Raw genomic sequence first — 14,337 nt, forward strand, 5'->3', positions numbered from 1 at the left:
AGAACTCAGCTCCGAATCCAGCCACGAACAACCGAGAATGTGCGCGAAATGCTTCACTGCTGTTCTCTGTAACTCCACAGGGCAAATTCTGCATGTATATATGGCTTGGGGAACGTCGGAGTGACATTGAAGAAGAGGAAGACGCATTTCTGAACACCCAGAACCTCCCTCTCCAGCTCATCTACAGTCAGCATCCGTACACCGTGGACCTGTTACCACCGGACTGGTACCACTGACCATTTCACCCTGTGTGGATACTTCTCCAGACCGCGGAGGATTTGCGCAAAATTCGAACGGACCAAATTATGACTCATTTTACTTTGCTTGGATGAGTTTTTAACACCTATTGCATTTGATTTGTCTGTCAGTATACGCGTATTATATTTTTAAAAATTCTAGTTTGGCCAAATAAGGATAAATAATGACTTTTTGATGACACTTCGTTCAAATTAAATAACGTTTTATCAAATGCGTAAAATGGAAACCAAAGCGCGTAAATTGACATCGGATTAACTCTCGCTTCGCATCCCGGCCACATTCCCGTGAAAATCTATGGAAGTAGCCGAGCTTGCTTTGAACTTGCTTTAGGCTGGGTGCCGGGAGTGTTTTCTGCGGGACGTGGTGAGGATGCAGTCGGGGATGCGGGCGCTCTGTGCCGGCGGAGGCGCGTCTCTCTGCTGCCTGCTTATGCTGTGGATGATCTACACCCACATCCTGAAAGAAGGCAAGTGCTGAGCATCACTATACATGACTTTCACTATGGTAACGGGGTCCAAATAACCTCATATCTCTACGCGTAGGCTCACCTCTGGCTCTGTCCTTATTATAAAGTTGTTTAAAAATACAGCTGTCAGATTTTTTTCTGAGCCAGGCTTCTGTGCCTTAACATCTCAGGGGAGAAAACCGTAGTGTATAGGACAGGAGCTACTCCTCTGAGAGACCCCGGAGAGCTTGTGATATTATTATGGAAATCTATAGCATAATATGGAGGGCATGCTTCACAACCCAGAGGGAAAATTGTATTGCTTGGGGGTTGCTCCTTCACAGCTCAGGAGATCTCATTTATGTAACTTTGACTCTCTTGAAAAAAATCTAAAAAGTGAAATGCATAAGGTGTGAAACGAATTCATGGAGAAATGGTTGAGATCTCTGACTATATGGTTGAGAAATGAGAACAATTTGTGTCATTGTTAAATATACTCATTGAGTTGTGCTTTTTTATTATTATTATTTCTTTAAATTGCTTTTCCTTGGTTATTTGCACTAGTTGTGCTCTGGAGTTTTTGTATTTCTAATGCTGCGATAAGGAACAAGTGTATTTGCATGCATGCATTTGCATTAATACCTACTAATATGCATTACACACACTGCTGCCTTGCATGTCTGTGTGTGTGCAAGTCTATCCGGCATTTTCCAGTGTGTTTTACATGTAATGAAGAGCAGAGTCATGATTTGAGTCAGGGGTAAGAATGTGACTCACATTTAATAAGCTAACTGCCCTAAAAAGGCACTAGGAGGCATGTCATACGTGGCACAGCGTTTGTGTGCTGATGTGGAAGTTTTGCAGATGGCTGTCAGTGGGGGCGCGATGGGTTTTGTCAGGGGGGGTTGAGTTAAGATAAGATATAATAAGAGATATTACAGTCATTAACGCTTCATCTCGTGGTGCATCTTAGCACGGTAATACCGCAGATTTACGGGCACCCTGCTGCACAAATCCTCACGTTTAACCGAGACGTTCAGCTCACTAATGTTAGTAGGCGTGAACTGGTGTGTCGTATTTAAGGGATCAAACCTCCCTTCTTGATCCTCTCAGTTAATGGATGAGCTTTATTTGGGATTCATATAGCCTCAAGCTCACAACTTCTTTTGTTTTAGATAGACTAAAGGAGAAGCACCTGAAGGAAAAATCTGCTGTCACAGTATTTTTAAAGCAAGGAGAAAGAAATAATTTTCCTATGAAGTCTGTGTAATGTTATTTTAAATGTGATTTTTAATGTAAGATTTTTTTTTTTTTTTGCCTTCAGCCAATGTTTATGCACCAACTAGTGTACAGTTGAAGACAAAAATTGTAAGTCGTCCTGTAAAATTGAAGTGCTGTTTATTGGAGCTATTTTTTGAAGACATTTTACAACAGCTTTAATCACTCATTTCTAATAACATTTTGTCTCTCTCTCTTTGCAAGAACATAATACTTTACTAGTTATTTTACAAAATTTAAATGCTTAACTAGGTTATTTAGGTTAATTAAGTTGGGTTACATAGGCAAGTCACTGGAGAACAGTTGTTTGTTTTGAAGCCAATACAAAATACAAAAGTAAAAATAATATTGATTTTAGTAGTTTTTACTTTTTTTTAATGATTCCAAACCAAAATAAAACAAATAAGAATTTCTCCTTCAGAAAAATCTACCATTACTTTTTAAAACCTATTTTACAGGTGGGGATACAGACACTCACTGGCCACTTTATTAGGTATACCTTATTATTATCGGACTAAACCCGGTATACCTTATTACTACTGGGCTGAAACACAAAATAGACATACATAATACTCACGAAAAACCATAGAAAATAAACTATCTGAATGTTATCTATTTGTAAAGTAACTTTTGCACCCTAGTAATCTCACCTCTCATGGCTAAATTATGTTAGCAATCTTGAACCATCTCCTAAAAGGCAAATCATGTAATATTATTAACATTAAATGTATAGCACTGCCAAACGATGTCTATAAATCTGTAAAACACCATTTCGAACCTACAGTCCATCAATTTCCAGAAGGATCTTCAAAATTTCCTGTTTCTCCATTGATGATGCCAACTATCAAACACATGTACACATAGACATCACATATATAAATGCAGGTTAACCTCACTTTATTAGGTACACCTTATAAGTACCAAGTTGGACCCCTTTTTGCCTTAAAAATTGCTTTAATTCTTCGTGGCATAGATTTAACAAGATACTGGAAATATTCCTCAGAGATTTTATTCTATATTGACATGATAGCATTATGCAGTTGCTGCAGATTTGTCAGCTGCACATCCACGGTGTGAATCTCCTGTTCCACCAAATCCCAAAGGTGCTCTTATTGGATTGAGTTCTGGTGACTGAGGAGACCATTTGATTTGAGTACAGTGAGCTCATTGTCATGTTTAAGAAACCAGTCTGATATAATTCGTGCTTTATGACCTGGCACATTATCTTGCTGGAAGTAGCCATCAGAAGATGGGCACAGTGTGGTCATAAAAGGATGGACATTTTCAGCAACAATATTATGTAGGCTGTGGCGTTAACACAGTGCTCAGGTGGTACTAATGAGCCCAAAGTGTTCCAAAATAATATCCCCCACACCATTACACAACCAGCCTGAATCGTTAATACAAGGCAAGATGGATCCATGCTTTCATGTTGTGTACAACAAATTCTCACTTTAGCTAACAGGAGTGGCACCCAGTGTGATCTTCTGCTGCTGTAGCCCATCCGCCTCAAGGTCGCCTTTCTATCAGCTGGGACCAGTCTGACCATTCTCCTCTGACCTCTGGCATTACTTACAGTGAGCTCACAGAACTGCCGCTCACTGGATATTTTTTCTCTTTCGGACCATTCTCTGTAAACCCTAGAGATGGTTGTGCGTGAAAATCCCAGTTGAGCAGCAGTTCCTGAAATACTCAGACCAGCCCGTCTGGCAACAACAACCATGTCACGCTCAAAATCACATTTCTTCCCTGTTTTGATGCTCGGTTTGAACTGCAGCAGATCGTCTTGGCCATGTCTACATGCCTAAATGCATTGAGTAGCTGTCAGGTGATTGATTGATTAGAAATTTGCAATAATGGGTAGTTAGACCGGTGTACCTAATAAAGTGACAGGAGAGTGTATATTGGTTGCCAAAAAAGTATATTACAGCTTCTTCTTCTTTTAACCCCATTCATTAAAACTGTGTCTATTTCATACACCATTGAACATGAACTAGTTAAAAGAGTGTAGCCTTAAAATGATAAATAATTAATTATAAATCTTTGTATTTGACCATTATCCTTTAAAGCAGGGGTCACCAATCTTGGTCCTGATTGACCAGAGGCCCTGAGTGTTTCAAGTGTACCTAGTAAGATCTTGATTAGCTTGTTCAGGTGTGTTTGATTAGGGTTGGAGCTAAAATCTGCAGGACACTGGACCTCCAGGAACATGTTTGGTGATTCCTGCTTTAAAGCACTAGGTTTGAAGCATTAGGCATTTCATAAGCACTATAAAATCACTTTTGTGACCTTAGTTTGATGCAGACACCAAATATTGGGCATCTGGTCTGTGACCCATATATGAGATATCAGCATCAATAATGACAGAGGTTTCTATTTGAAATCCATTTAAAGAACATGATTCCAGTCTATAACTGGTTGAAGCGTCAACTTTTGATTGCTGTGATGGCATAGCATGGTGGCCTTTCATTCCGATAATGATATCCGTGACCCTGTTGAAGTTGCGGGTGAGAAATTTATTGATCAGTGTGTGTGACCATCGACCTTTGCAGCTATTTGCCTCCAAGACATTTACAGATGAAAGCATGTGGCTTTCGAAAGAAGCCTTGACCCTTCAAGCACCCATCAACAAGTGATGGAAATGTTGAAGCATCCCTCTGATGCTTTTGATGGCCTTTTTTTTTTAAAGATCACATGATCATACTACTTTAAATGTGGTGCGATGCAAGTGATATGTAGATGTGCGTGTGTCTTTGCGGGCCAGCAGCGCATTTGTTTTAGTTGTAATTTAATTATGTCTTCCTCTCAGGCCAAAGCTGTCATCTGGAATCACAACAGAGCCATGACATCACCGATAATGCACAGAGCGTTTTCATCACCGCTGCTCAGCGTAACGCGAGGGACAGTGACGAGATGAGAGATTTACAAGATTAAAATCAATTGTCAAGAGTCCAATTAAAAAAATCCTGCTTCTTTCATAGTGGAATTTCCCCGGAAAGCTCGGAGCAAAAAGATTAGTCTTTTGTTAGATATTGCTAAAAGATTTCACTTTCACTGAGCACCTCTTCGTACCAAAAAAAAGCTTGTGCAAATCTGATTCAGCTCCTTTAGGAGCAGACAGTAGAGGAAAGAGTACTGAAAAATCATAGGGTGCGTCTCAATCAGCTCTGTATATCAGTAGGTCGTGTACACTACCCAGCCTGATCTCACGAGAAAACGCAAGTATTTTACGTTTTGGCAGTTTAGTGGCTAATTCGTACGAATTCGTATGAGTTCAGTCGTAAGTAATTGTACGATTTTAAAAAGGAGGCGTGGCACCTAACCCCACCCTTAAACCCAACCGTCATTGGGGGATGAGCAAATTGTACTAAAATGTACAAATTAGATCGTACAAATTCGTACGAATTAGCCACTAAATGAAAAAGTTAAGAATTGCTGTGAGATTGTGTTGTACTACCTGACAAAACACTTGTCGTCGAGCAAGTTGTAAGAGCAACAAATAATAACTTGACTTCTTTGAATCATCGGTTGAACTGCACATCAATCATCACAAATACTGCAGAAGACCTATTGGAACCCGCATGGACCCTAGATTTCAGTGTCAGATTTTAGTGGTTTCTGTGTCCGACGATCGAGTTGTCGTGGTCCTAACCTTCGACCACCACCCGTTCCACAATGCATCGAACACTTACCACTCCCCCTGTAGGTAGTAGGGCCCGCAGGAGGATGGTCCCACATCACTCTTTTGGGCTGAGCCCAGCCAGGTTCCATGGGAAAAAACCTGGCCACCAGGCACTTGCATACGAGCCCCAACCCCAGGCTTGGCTCCAGGGTGGGGCCACGGCTGCAACCTACCGGGCGACGTCACAGTCCTTGATGTAATTATGTTAATAAGGGGTTTTTGAACCACACTTAGTCTAACCTGTCACTTAAGACCTTTTTGCCTTGGGAGACCCTACCGGGGCATTAGCCCCGACAACATAGCTCTTAGGATCACTCAGGCACTCAAACCCCTCCACCACGATAAGGTGGCGGTTCATGGAGAAGATCTTGATCTGGAGAAGAGCTATGGTCATGAGCTTTGGGTCATGATGACAGAAAGGAAAAGATCTTGGATACAAGCTGTCTAAATGAGTTTCTTTTGCAGGGTGGCAGAGCACACCCTTATAAAACAGGGTGAGGAGCTCTGTCACCCAAGAGGAGCTCGGCGTAGAGCCACTGCTCCTCCACATCGAGAGAAGTCAGCTGAGGTGGCTTGGGCGTCAGTTTCGGATACCTCCTGGACGCCTACCTAGGGAGGTGTTCCAGGCATGTCCCACCGGGAGGAGGCCTTGGGAAGACCCAGGACACGCTGTTAGGGACCATGTCTCTCGGCTGGCCTGGAAACTCCTTGGGATCCCCCCCGGAGGAGCTGGAGGAAGTGTCTGAGGAGAGGGAAGTCTGGAGTTCTCTTCTAAGACTGCTGCCCCCATGACCAGGGCCCAGATAAGCGGATGACAATGACATGACATGGATCTAAGATTTCCACGGAATCAGTCAAGTTTGGTGATGGAAAAATTATGGTTTGGGGTTATATTCAAGTGAGAGATCTGCAGAGTGGATGGCAACATCAACAGCCAATCAGGACATTTGAAATCAAATCAATTCTTGATGAAATGAAATCAAAACAAGTATCAAGACATTTGTGCTGCCATTACATTACAAACCACAGGATGGGGTAAATTCTTCAGCAGGATAGCACTCCTTCTCATACTTCAGCCTTCATATCAAAGTTCCTGAAAGCAAAGAAGGTCAAGGTGCTCCAGGATTGGCCAGCCCAGTCACCAGACATGAACAATACTGAGCATGTCTGGGTTAAGATAAAGGAGGCATTGAAAATATTTATTATTTTTCCACTGCACAATGACTTTATATTTTATACTGTACATTATTTATGATAAGTGGTTTTGTCTAAGCAAAGTCAGACCTAATCAAATAATTAAAAATCAAGGCATGACCATATGTATTTTGGTAAAATAAGTGCATTGTCGAGGCCTTTGCCTTTCATATAGGCAACTACCAAATGATCAACTATAAGTCAAGTGTATATGAATTTGGGCCACTGGTAAGAATCGTATTTGGCTTGATTTACTTTTGTTAATCCCTTATAATGTATGTGTATTAATCGTTTTGAACCAATCGAAGAGAGCAGATCAAGGTCAACAACAGTTTATCAGAGGTAAGGTGTACCCTAGGGCTATGTTTGCATCCCTTTTCTGTTTACATCATTTTGATTACTGTATTAATCATGAATCAGGTAGCATTATAGTAAAATACTGGGATGATACAGCTGTGCTTAGCCACTTGTATGAATATAATAACCCCTCAGCTTAACATTCAGAGGTAGAAAGTTTGTGAAGTAATGCAATGCAAACCCTTATTTTATTATTATTAACAAAACCTAGGAAATTATTTTTGACCCAAAGTAAATTGGGAACCATTCACCTATATTCATTCACTCAGAACTCTCTAAATGTGTGTGCTAAAATATCTAGGTGTTTACATGGATAACTTGCTGACCTGGGGTCTACATCTAGACAGTATTTGTATTTGTCTGCAGTAGCGATTGCATTTTTTTTTAACGGAGATTGATAGTTTTTGGGATTCAGCAAAAAGTAATGATTTTATTTTGCCAGGCTGTAATTGAAAGAATAATACATGATGGTTTTACTACTGGATGTGGTTTGGAAGCATTACAGATCAAAAAGCTAAGCTTGCACATTTGGTAAAGACAGCCATGGAAATAATAGTGAAAAGGGAGTATCGATCTTTAGAATCTTTTTATGAGCAATTAGTTCTTAATGAAGCTACTAAAATAATTTCTGACCTCTCACATCGTTTATTTTATGAGTATGAGTTACTGCCTTTCAGTAGACGCTACAGGCTGCAGATACAATCATTTCAAGAAATCCTTTTTACCTACGCAAATAAAACTTTTGAAAATATCTAATTCTCTTTCCTGAATGTAATTTTTGTGCCGATGTGTTGTTGTTTGTTTTGTTCAGTGAATGCAAATGCAGGCCACATAGAGTCCAAAACTAATTTCAACACCGTTGGAAATAAAGTGTATGAACTAAACAGCTAAATTAAAGCTGTAATTTAACAGCAGAACTAATATTTTTCCATATAAGAATTTTTAAAAAGTACATAGCTAAATTATTGGATTTTATTTTATATTCCAGCAATATTCCAATGAATAAACAGCTATAAATGTTTACTATACTGCTTTTAAAGTCAATGTAGTGGCGCAGAACCAGCAAGAAGGTCGTTGGTTTGAGCTTACGGATGGCTCAAACTGCTGTGTTTTGTGTATTATTTTATTTTTAACTCACCTTGATATGTTTTTTAAAATTTGACTGTGAATTATTCAAGGCCATTATTTCGCAATCTTTTGGGTTTCAGAGTATGCACTTTATTCTTTATGAATTTTCTTTGACTCTGACAAATGTAAACATGGACTCTAAATAGGGCCATGGGTGGTATTCTTCTTCATCGCCACAAACTGTACATAGATCTGAGAGTTAATAAAAATATTAATTAATATATTGTATCACAAAATGTATTTAAGATAGATTGATTACTTTTGTAAACCATTTAAAATGGATATAATAACAATAAATAATAGAAAACTGTTGTTTATGTTCTCATCCCTCATCACGAAATTCAACAGTAAATACTAAAAATCAAGGCTTTGCAATGCTAATGGTAAATGTAAATAAATTACAGTAGAAGTCCAGAAAAAAATTGTCATACTGTGAAATTCAAAAGTGCTAAAGGGCATTCTTCCATTAAGAGAAGTTTTGTGAAGGCTATTTTACTGTAAAATGAAATTGCGTTAGGGCCCGGCTACTGTAAAACAAATTTACAGGTAAGCTACAGTAAAGGGGCAGTTTGTAACTTACTGGCAACATTGCTGCATGTAAGTTACCACAAAAGACAATAAAATGTCCAACGGTGTAGGTGGATGGAAACACAGCTACTGTGCATAGATCTTATAATTAATTTTTTAAAAATCTACAAACATCTTGTATCGAAAAATGTATTTAAAATAGATTGATAAAAACACCTTTGTCTGTCTAAAATGGATGTAATAAGAAAAAATAATATAAAACTGCTGTACATGATCTCAGCACTCATCACTCATCACTAAATTCAATAGTAAATACTAAAAATCAAGGCTTTGGATTGCTAATGTAAAATGTAAATACATTACAATAGAAGTCTAGTAAAAATTGTCATACTGTCAAATTCAAAAGTGCTAAAGGGCATTTTTCCATAAAGAGAAGTTGCAGTAAGGCTGTTTTACTGTAAAATGGAATTGTTTTGTAACTTACTGGCAACAGTGCCCCAAAAATACAATAAATGTCTAACAGTGTAGGTGGATGTAAACACAGCTTACTGTGAGTAAATCTGTTTGGACTCAAGCTAATGTCATTGACCGACGTCTCCCTTTATTCTTCAAGTGTTCCAAATGCTCCACTGCTCATCAAAGATACTGCTCACTTTTGGTAATTTTTCTGATGTTAAAGCACTTTCTTGCTTCTGGCTTAATATGCAGAGACAAGAGTAAGCCGCTCCTAGGTTGATTTCAAGGAGTTCTAATAAACCTGGAGAGGCATCCAGCATCCACATCCATGTTTTTAGCAATAGCTCGGCTGCTGCATGCTTCAGTTCCAGGAAGATTTCCTGAGCCAATCACCTGAGCCATAAATGCCTCTGATCATTCTGTATTAGACGCCGTGCAATAGACAGGGGGAAATGTAAGGCTGTTTCATGCTGTTCAGAAACAGAAGAAAAAAATAGGTCACTGCAAAACATGCAGTTATAGCGCATGTCTACTTTTCAGCCATCAAAGGTTTTTTTTTTTTTAATTTTTCATTTAGGTTTTATTTTCAGTCTGCCATTTTCATTTATTGTGCCTGTCATTGGTAGTTTTACACTGTTAAAAATTATTTTCTTCATTTTTTTTGTCTTGTTTCTAGTCAAAATATCACAAATTAAGAAGCATTTTCTTGACAAGCAAAACATATAGTCTTGTTTTAAGAAATAATATGACTAGATTAAGTGAGCTCATCTTTAAAACAAGCTAAATAATCTGCTAATGGGGTTAGCAAAATAATCTTGTATCTTGTTTTGACAAGTTTATATTGCTTACCCCATTTGCAGATTATTTTGCTTGTTTTAAAGACTTTGTTTTCAAACATAGAAATGTCACTTTGACTGCTGAAAGAGTTGGAGTAATGTAGCCTATATTTGAAGTCAGAATTATTAGCAATAATAATTGTTTATTATAATAATAACTGTTGAAAACAATCTTCTCTCCGTTAAACAGAAATTGGCAAAAAAATAAACAGGGGAGCTAATAATTCTGACGTCAACTGCATATGCGTCTTAGTTTATAACTAGGCAATACAAAGATTTAATTTTTATTTCAGGTAGAGCGATTGATTTTAGCAAATTTTGTAATAATTTTTGTCCTGCAATTATTTTTGATGGCATTTAAATTTTTAAGGTTATCTGTATATTAGTAGAACAGCAGGGGCTGATCAAAGTGCTGGATGTGTATTCCCTTCGGCTTAGTCCCCTATTTATTAGGGGTCGCCACAGCGGAATGAACCGCCAATTATTTCAGCATACTTTTTACACAGTGGATGCCATACCAGTACAGTACATTTACACACACACCCATACACTAAAGCTAATTTTATATTTGTGCATATACATTATAGTCAAAACTGAAGGCCAAATCTGGAGCTAACCTGACAAAATAATTTACGTAAACTAGTCCAAAAACTAGTACTCCCAAATTTAAATAACTATTTATGTTATAATAAACTTGTCAAAACAAGATGCAAGATTATTTTGCTTTCTTTGTTGCGTAATGCTGTTAGATCCACGCCAAATAAGTAAGAAATACAGTGCTCAGCATAATTGAGTACACATTTTGAAAAAGAATATTTGTATCCATTTCTCAGTGAATATAGGCAATGTGTATTTGATGCATTAAAACAAAACAGATTTATTAAACACATATTTAGCACAATAATAGAGTCACCAAACAAAGGGAAAGATAATACAATTAAATTAAAGCAAAATATTGCAATAAATATTACAACCTACAAAATTTCAACTAAATTGTTACTTTTTTCTTTCATATTTTTCTATAACATATAAATTTGGGTGTACTGGTTTTTGGACCAAGTATCGTAAGTTATTTTGTCAGATTAGCTCCAGATTTGGCTTTGGTTCTGACTAATCTAATGTATATATAAAATTGGCCGTAGTGTACAGGTGTGTGTGTGTGTGTAAATGTGAGAGTGTATAGGTGTTTCCAGTACTGGAAGGGCATCCACTGTGTAAAACATATGACGAAATAATTGGTGGTTCATTCCTCTGTGGCCACCCCAAGATAAATAAGGGACTAAGCGGAAGGAAAACAAATGAACATACAGCACTTTGATCAGCCCCTGCTGTACTAATATACAGATGACCTAAAAAATTAAATGCCATCACATAGAATTGCAGGACAAAATTATTACAAAATATGCTAAAATCAATCATGAAACCTGAAATAAAAATAAAATCTTAGTATTGCCAGTTATAAACTAAAACACCTACAGGCTACATTACACCAACTCTTTCAGCAGTCATAGTGGCATTTTCATGTTTGAAATAACTTGTAATACATCATTTATTTGAAACAAAACCAGAAATAAATAAAATTGCATATTCTAAACATATTAAATATATAACAAACTAAACTGATGAAATAAATGTCTTCAAAAGTGGCTTTGGGTAAAAGCATGCCAAACGCAGAACTGTAAATAATGTAAACGGTACTATGAAAAATGAAAATGGCACTTCAGAGCAACACCATAAGACTGCTCGAAATAATTGTTTTACAAGTTTTAAACTTAATCCACTTATAAATGGTTCATGTCGGCAGCAAATGTTGCTGAAAAAAATATTGCATAAAATATTATTTTCTGTCCCACTGATAAATAGAAATGCAGTAAAACTAGCTACATTACTAACCAGTGCATTGAGAAATCTAATTAAAGATCTGAGAATCCTTGTATCAAACTTCTGTGTTGTTTTAAGAAAACAACTATTTATTTGTGTTGTGTTTTTATTTGTTTATATTTATTTATTCTTCATTGAATTATTTTATTGAATCATATGATTCTTAGTCATTTATACAATTATCCTTATATCATTTTTATGATTATTACATAATAATTTGATTATTATTGATTATTACTTGTCATTGTATTATGTTTTTATATTCATTCATTCATTATTTAATTCATTTATTTTCTTTTCGGCGTAGTCCCTTTATTAATGTGGGGTCGCCACATCAGAATGAACCAACTGATCCAGCATATGTTTTATGCAGTGGATGACCATCCAGCTGTAATCCATCACTGTGAAACATCCATACACACTCATTCACACACATACATTATGGACAATTTTAGCTCATCCAATTCACTTATACCACATGTTTTTGGACTTGTGGGGGAAACCGGAGCACCCGGAGGAAACCCACGCCAACATGAGGGGAACATTCAAACTCCACACAGAAATGTCAACTGACCCGGCCGGGGCTCGAATCAGTGACCTGCTGTGAGGTGACAGTGCTAACTAACCAGCGCCATTCCTAAAAAGCTAAATATCAAAAATATAGCCCAGAGATTAAAAAAAATTAATAAAATAGCAATAGCTGCTCAATATAGCCATACAAATAATTAAAACAGATATGAAAAAACTATTGATTAACACAAGTTCTAAAACTTCTAGGAGGGTGTTTAGGGATGCTGAAGGTCTGATAAGTATACACGAGTCAGATTGTGTAGGCAATACAAGTAAAATGATTTTAACTGGTAGCTGGAAGTGTAGCATAATGGTGACATCGTCAAATTTGCAACCATTTTTAAGGAATTCTGCTGCAGCATTCTGGACCACCTGAAGTCAAGCTCCCTGGATTTGGAAATTCCATAAAAGAGAGAATTACAATAATTTAAAAGCATGAATAACTGTATCACGTGAATTTTCAGGCAAAAAAAAAAAAAAAATATATATATATATATATATATATATATATATATATATATTTATTTATTTTTTTTGGAAAAGTGAGGGAAGTTGGAAAAAACTTTAGGTAATGATGGAGGAAATGTGTTTATCTAATGTAAAGGCTCGTACACACAGGGACACTTTTCGTTTGCCTTTATCGTCAGCGTTTTAGGAGAAGTTTTTCCGCATTCAAACCCAATCGATTTGATTGAAAATTATTAGAGGCTGAAAATTATAAGAGTCATAAACTATAACAGGCTTAGAATCACAAAGAGTTAAAAACCTGTTTGAAAGCCAAAGTTTGACCTTGTCAATGCAGGTCAGTGGAGTAATTCATTCGTTCCTTTTCCTTTGGCTTAGTCTCTTATTTATCAGGGGTCGCCACAGAAGAATGAAGTGCCAACTATTCCAGCATATGTTTTATACAGCGGATGCCCTTCCAGCTGCAACCCAGTGCTGGAAAACATCCATACACTCTCACATTCACACACACACTCTCATACACTACAGCCAATTTAGTTTATCCAATTCACCTATAACACATATCTTTGGACTGTGGGGAAAACCAGAGCACCCTAACCTACGCGAACATGGAAGAACATACAAACATACATTCACAGAAATGCCAGCTGGCCTAGCCAGGACTTGAACCAGCGACCCTCTTGCTGTGAGATGACAGTGCTAATCACTGAGCTACCATGCTGCCCAGTGGAGTAATTATAAATGCTTTTTTTATTTTGTACAGTCTTTCTCTTTTATGAAAATGAGCCACAAATCTTAATGACATCCTGCACTACACAGAATTGTATTCAATCAGATGCTTTATAAGATGTAAATGCTGAAAATCCCCTGCAATCAGCCATCAAAAATGTAAAAAAAAAAAAAAAGGGGGGGGGGGGTGGTCCAGATTGTATTTTTAAGGCTTGATTGTGTTTATAAGATGCAAAGCAATGTGTGCTGATGCTTCACTTGTAGAAAATCACGTTAAATCACGTTAAATCACGATTAAATTACTTAAATCATATACAGCTACTCAGCTAACATAAAAACTTATTTCCTAGTTCCTCTGAAAGGCCCGCCCTCAAGAGGCTCTGACTGGTCAGCTAACATAATGTGCTGTGATTCGCAAATTGGCTTACATCACCAGGAAGCGTCATGTCCAGTCACACCTCTACTAGCACGCGCTGTGCCTCTGCTGTGTAAATACTGTCAGTCAGTGTAGCCGTGTCAGTGTGAGCATA

The 14,337-nt window shown here is 37.5% G+C and overlaps 1 protein-coding gene across 1 annotated transcript in view; it reads left to right on the forward strand.

Moving 5' to 3' along the window:
* The window catches only part of tafa5l (TAFA chemokine like family member 5, like), a 144,212-nt gene continuing 129,875 nt past the window's right edge, over positions 1–14,337 (forward strand). The window contains exon 1 of the mRNA XM_001343891.8: positions 1–724. Coding sequence (XP_001343927.3) covers positions 628–724 — 97 coding nt within the window. The 5' untranslated portion in view covers positions 1–627. The remainder of the gene's footprint in view (positions 725–14,337) is intronic.

This window comes from Danio rerio, chromosome 8 (assembly GCF_049306965.1).
Source record: "Danio rerio strain Tuebingen ecotype United States chromosome 8, GRCz12tu, whole genome shotgun sequence".
Classification (NCBI taxonomy): domain Eukaryota; kingdom Metazoa; phylum Chordata; class Actinopteri; order Cypriniformes; family Danionidae; genus Danio; species Danio rerio.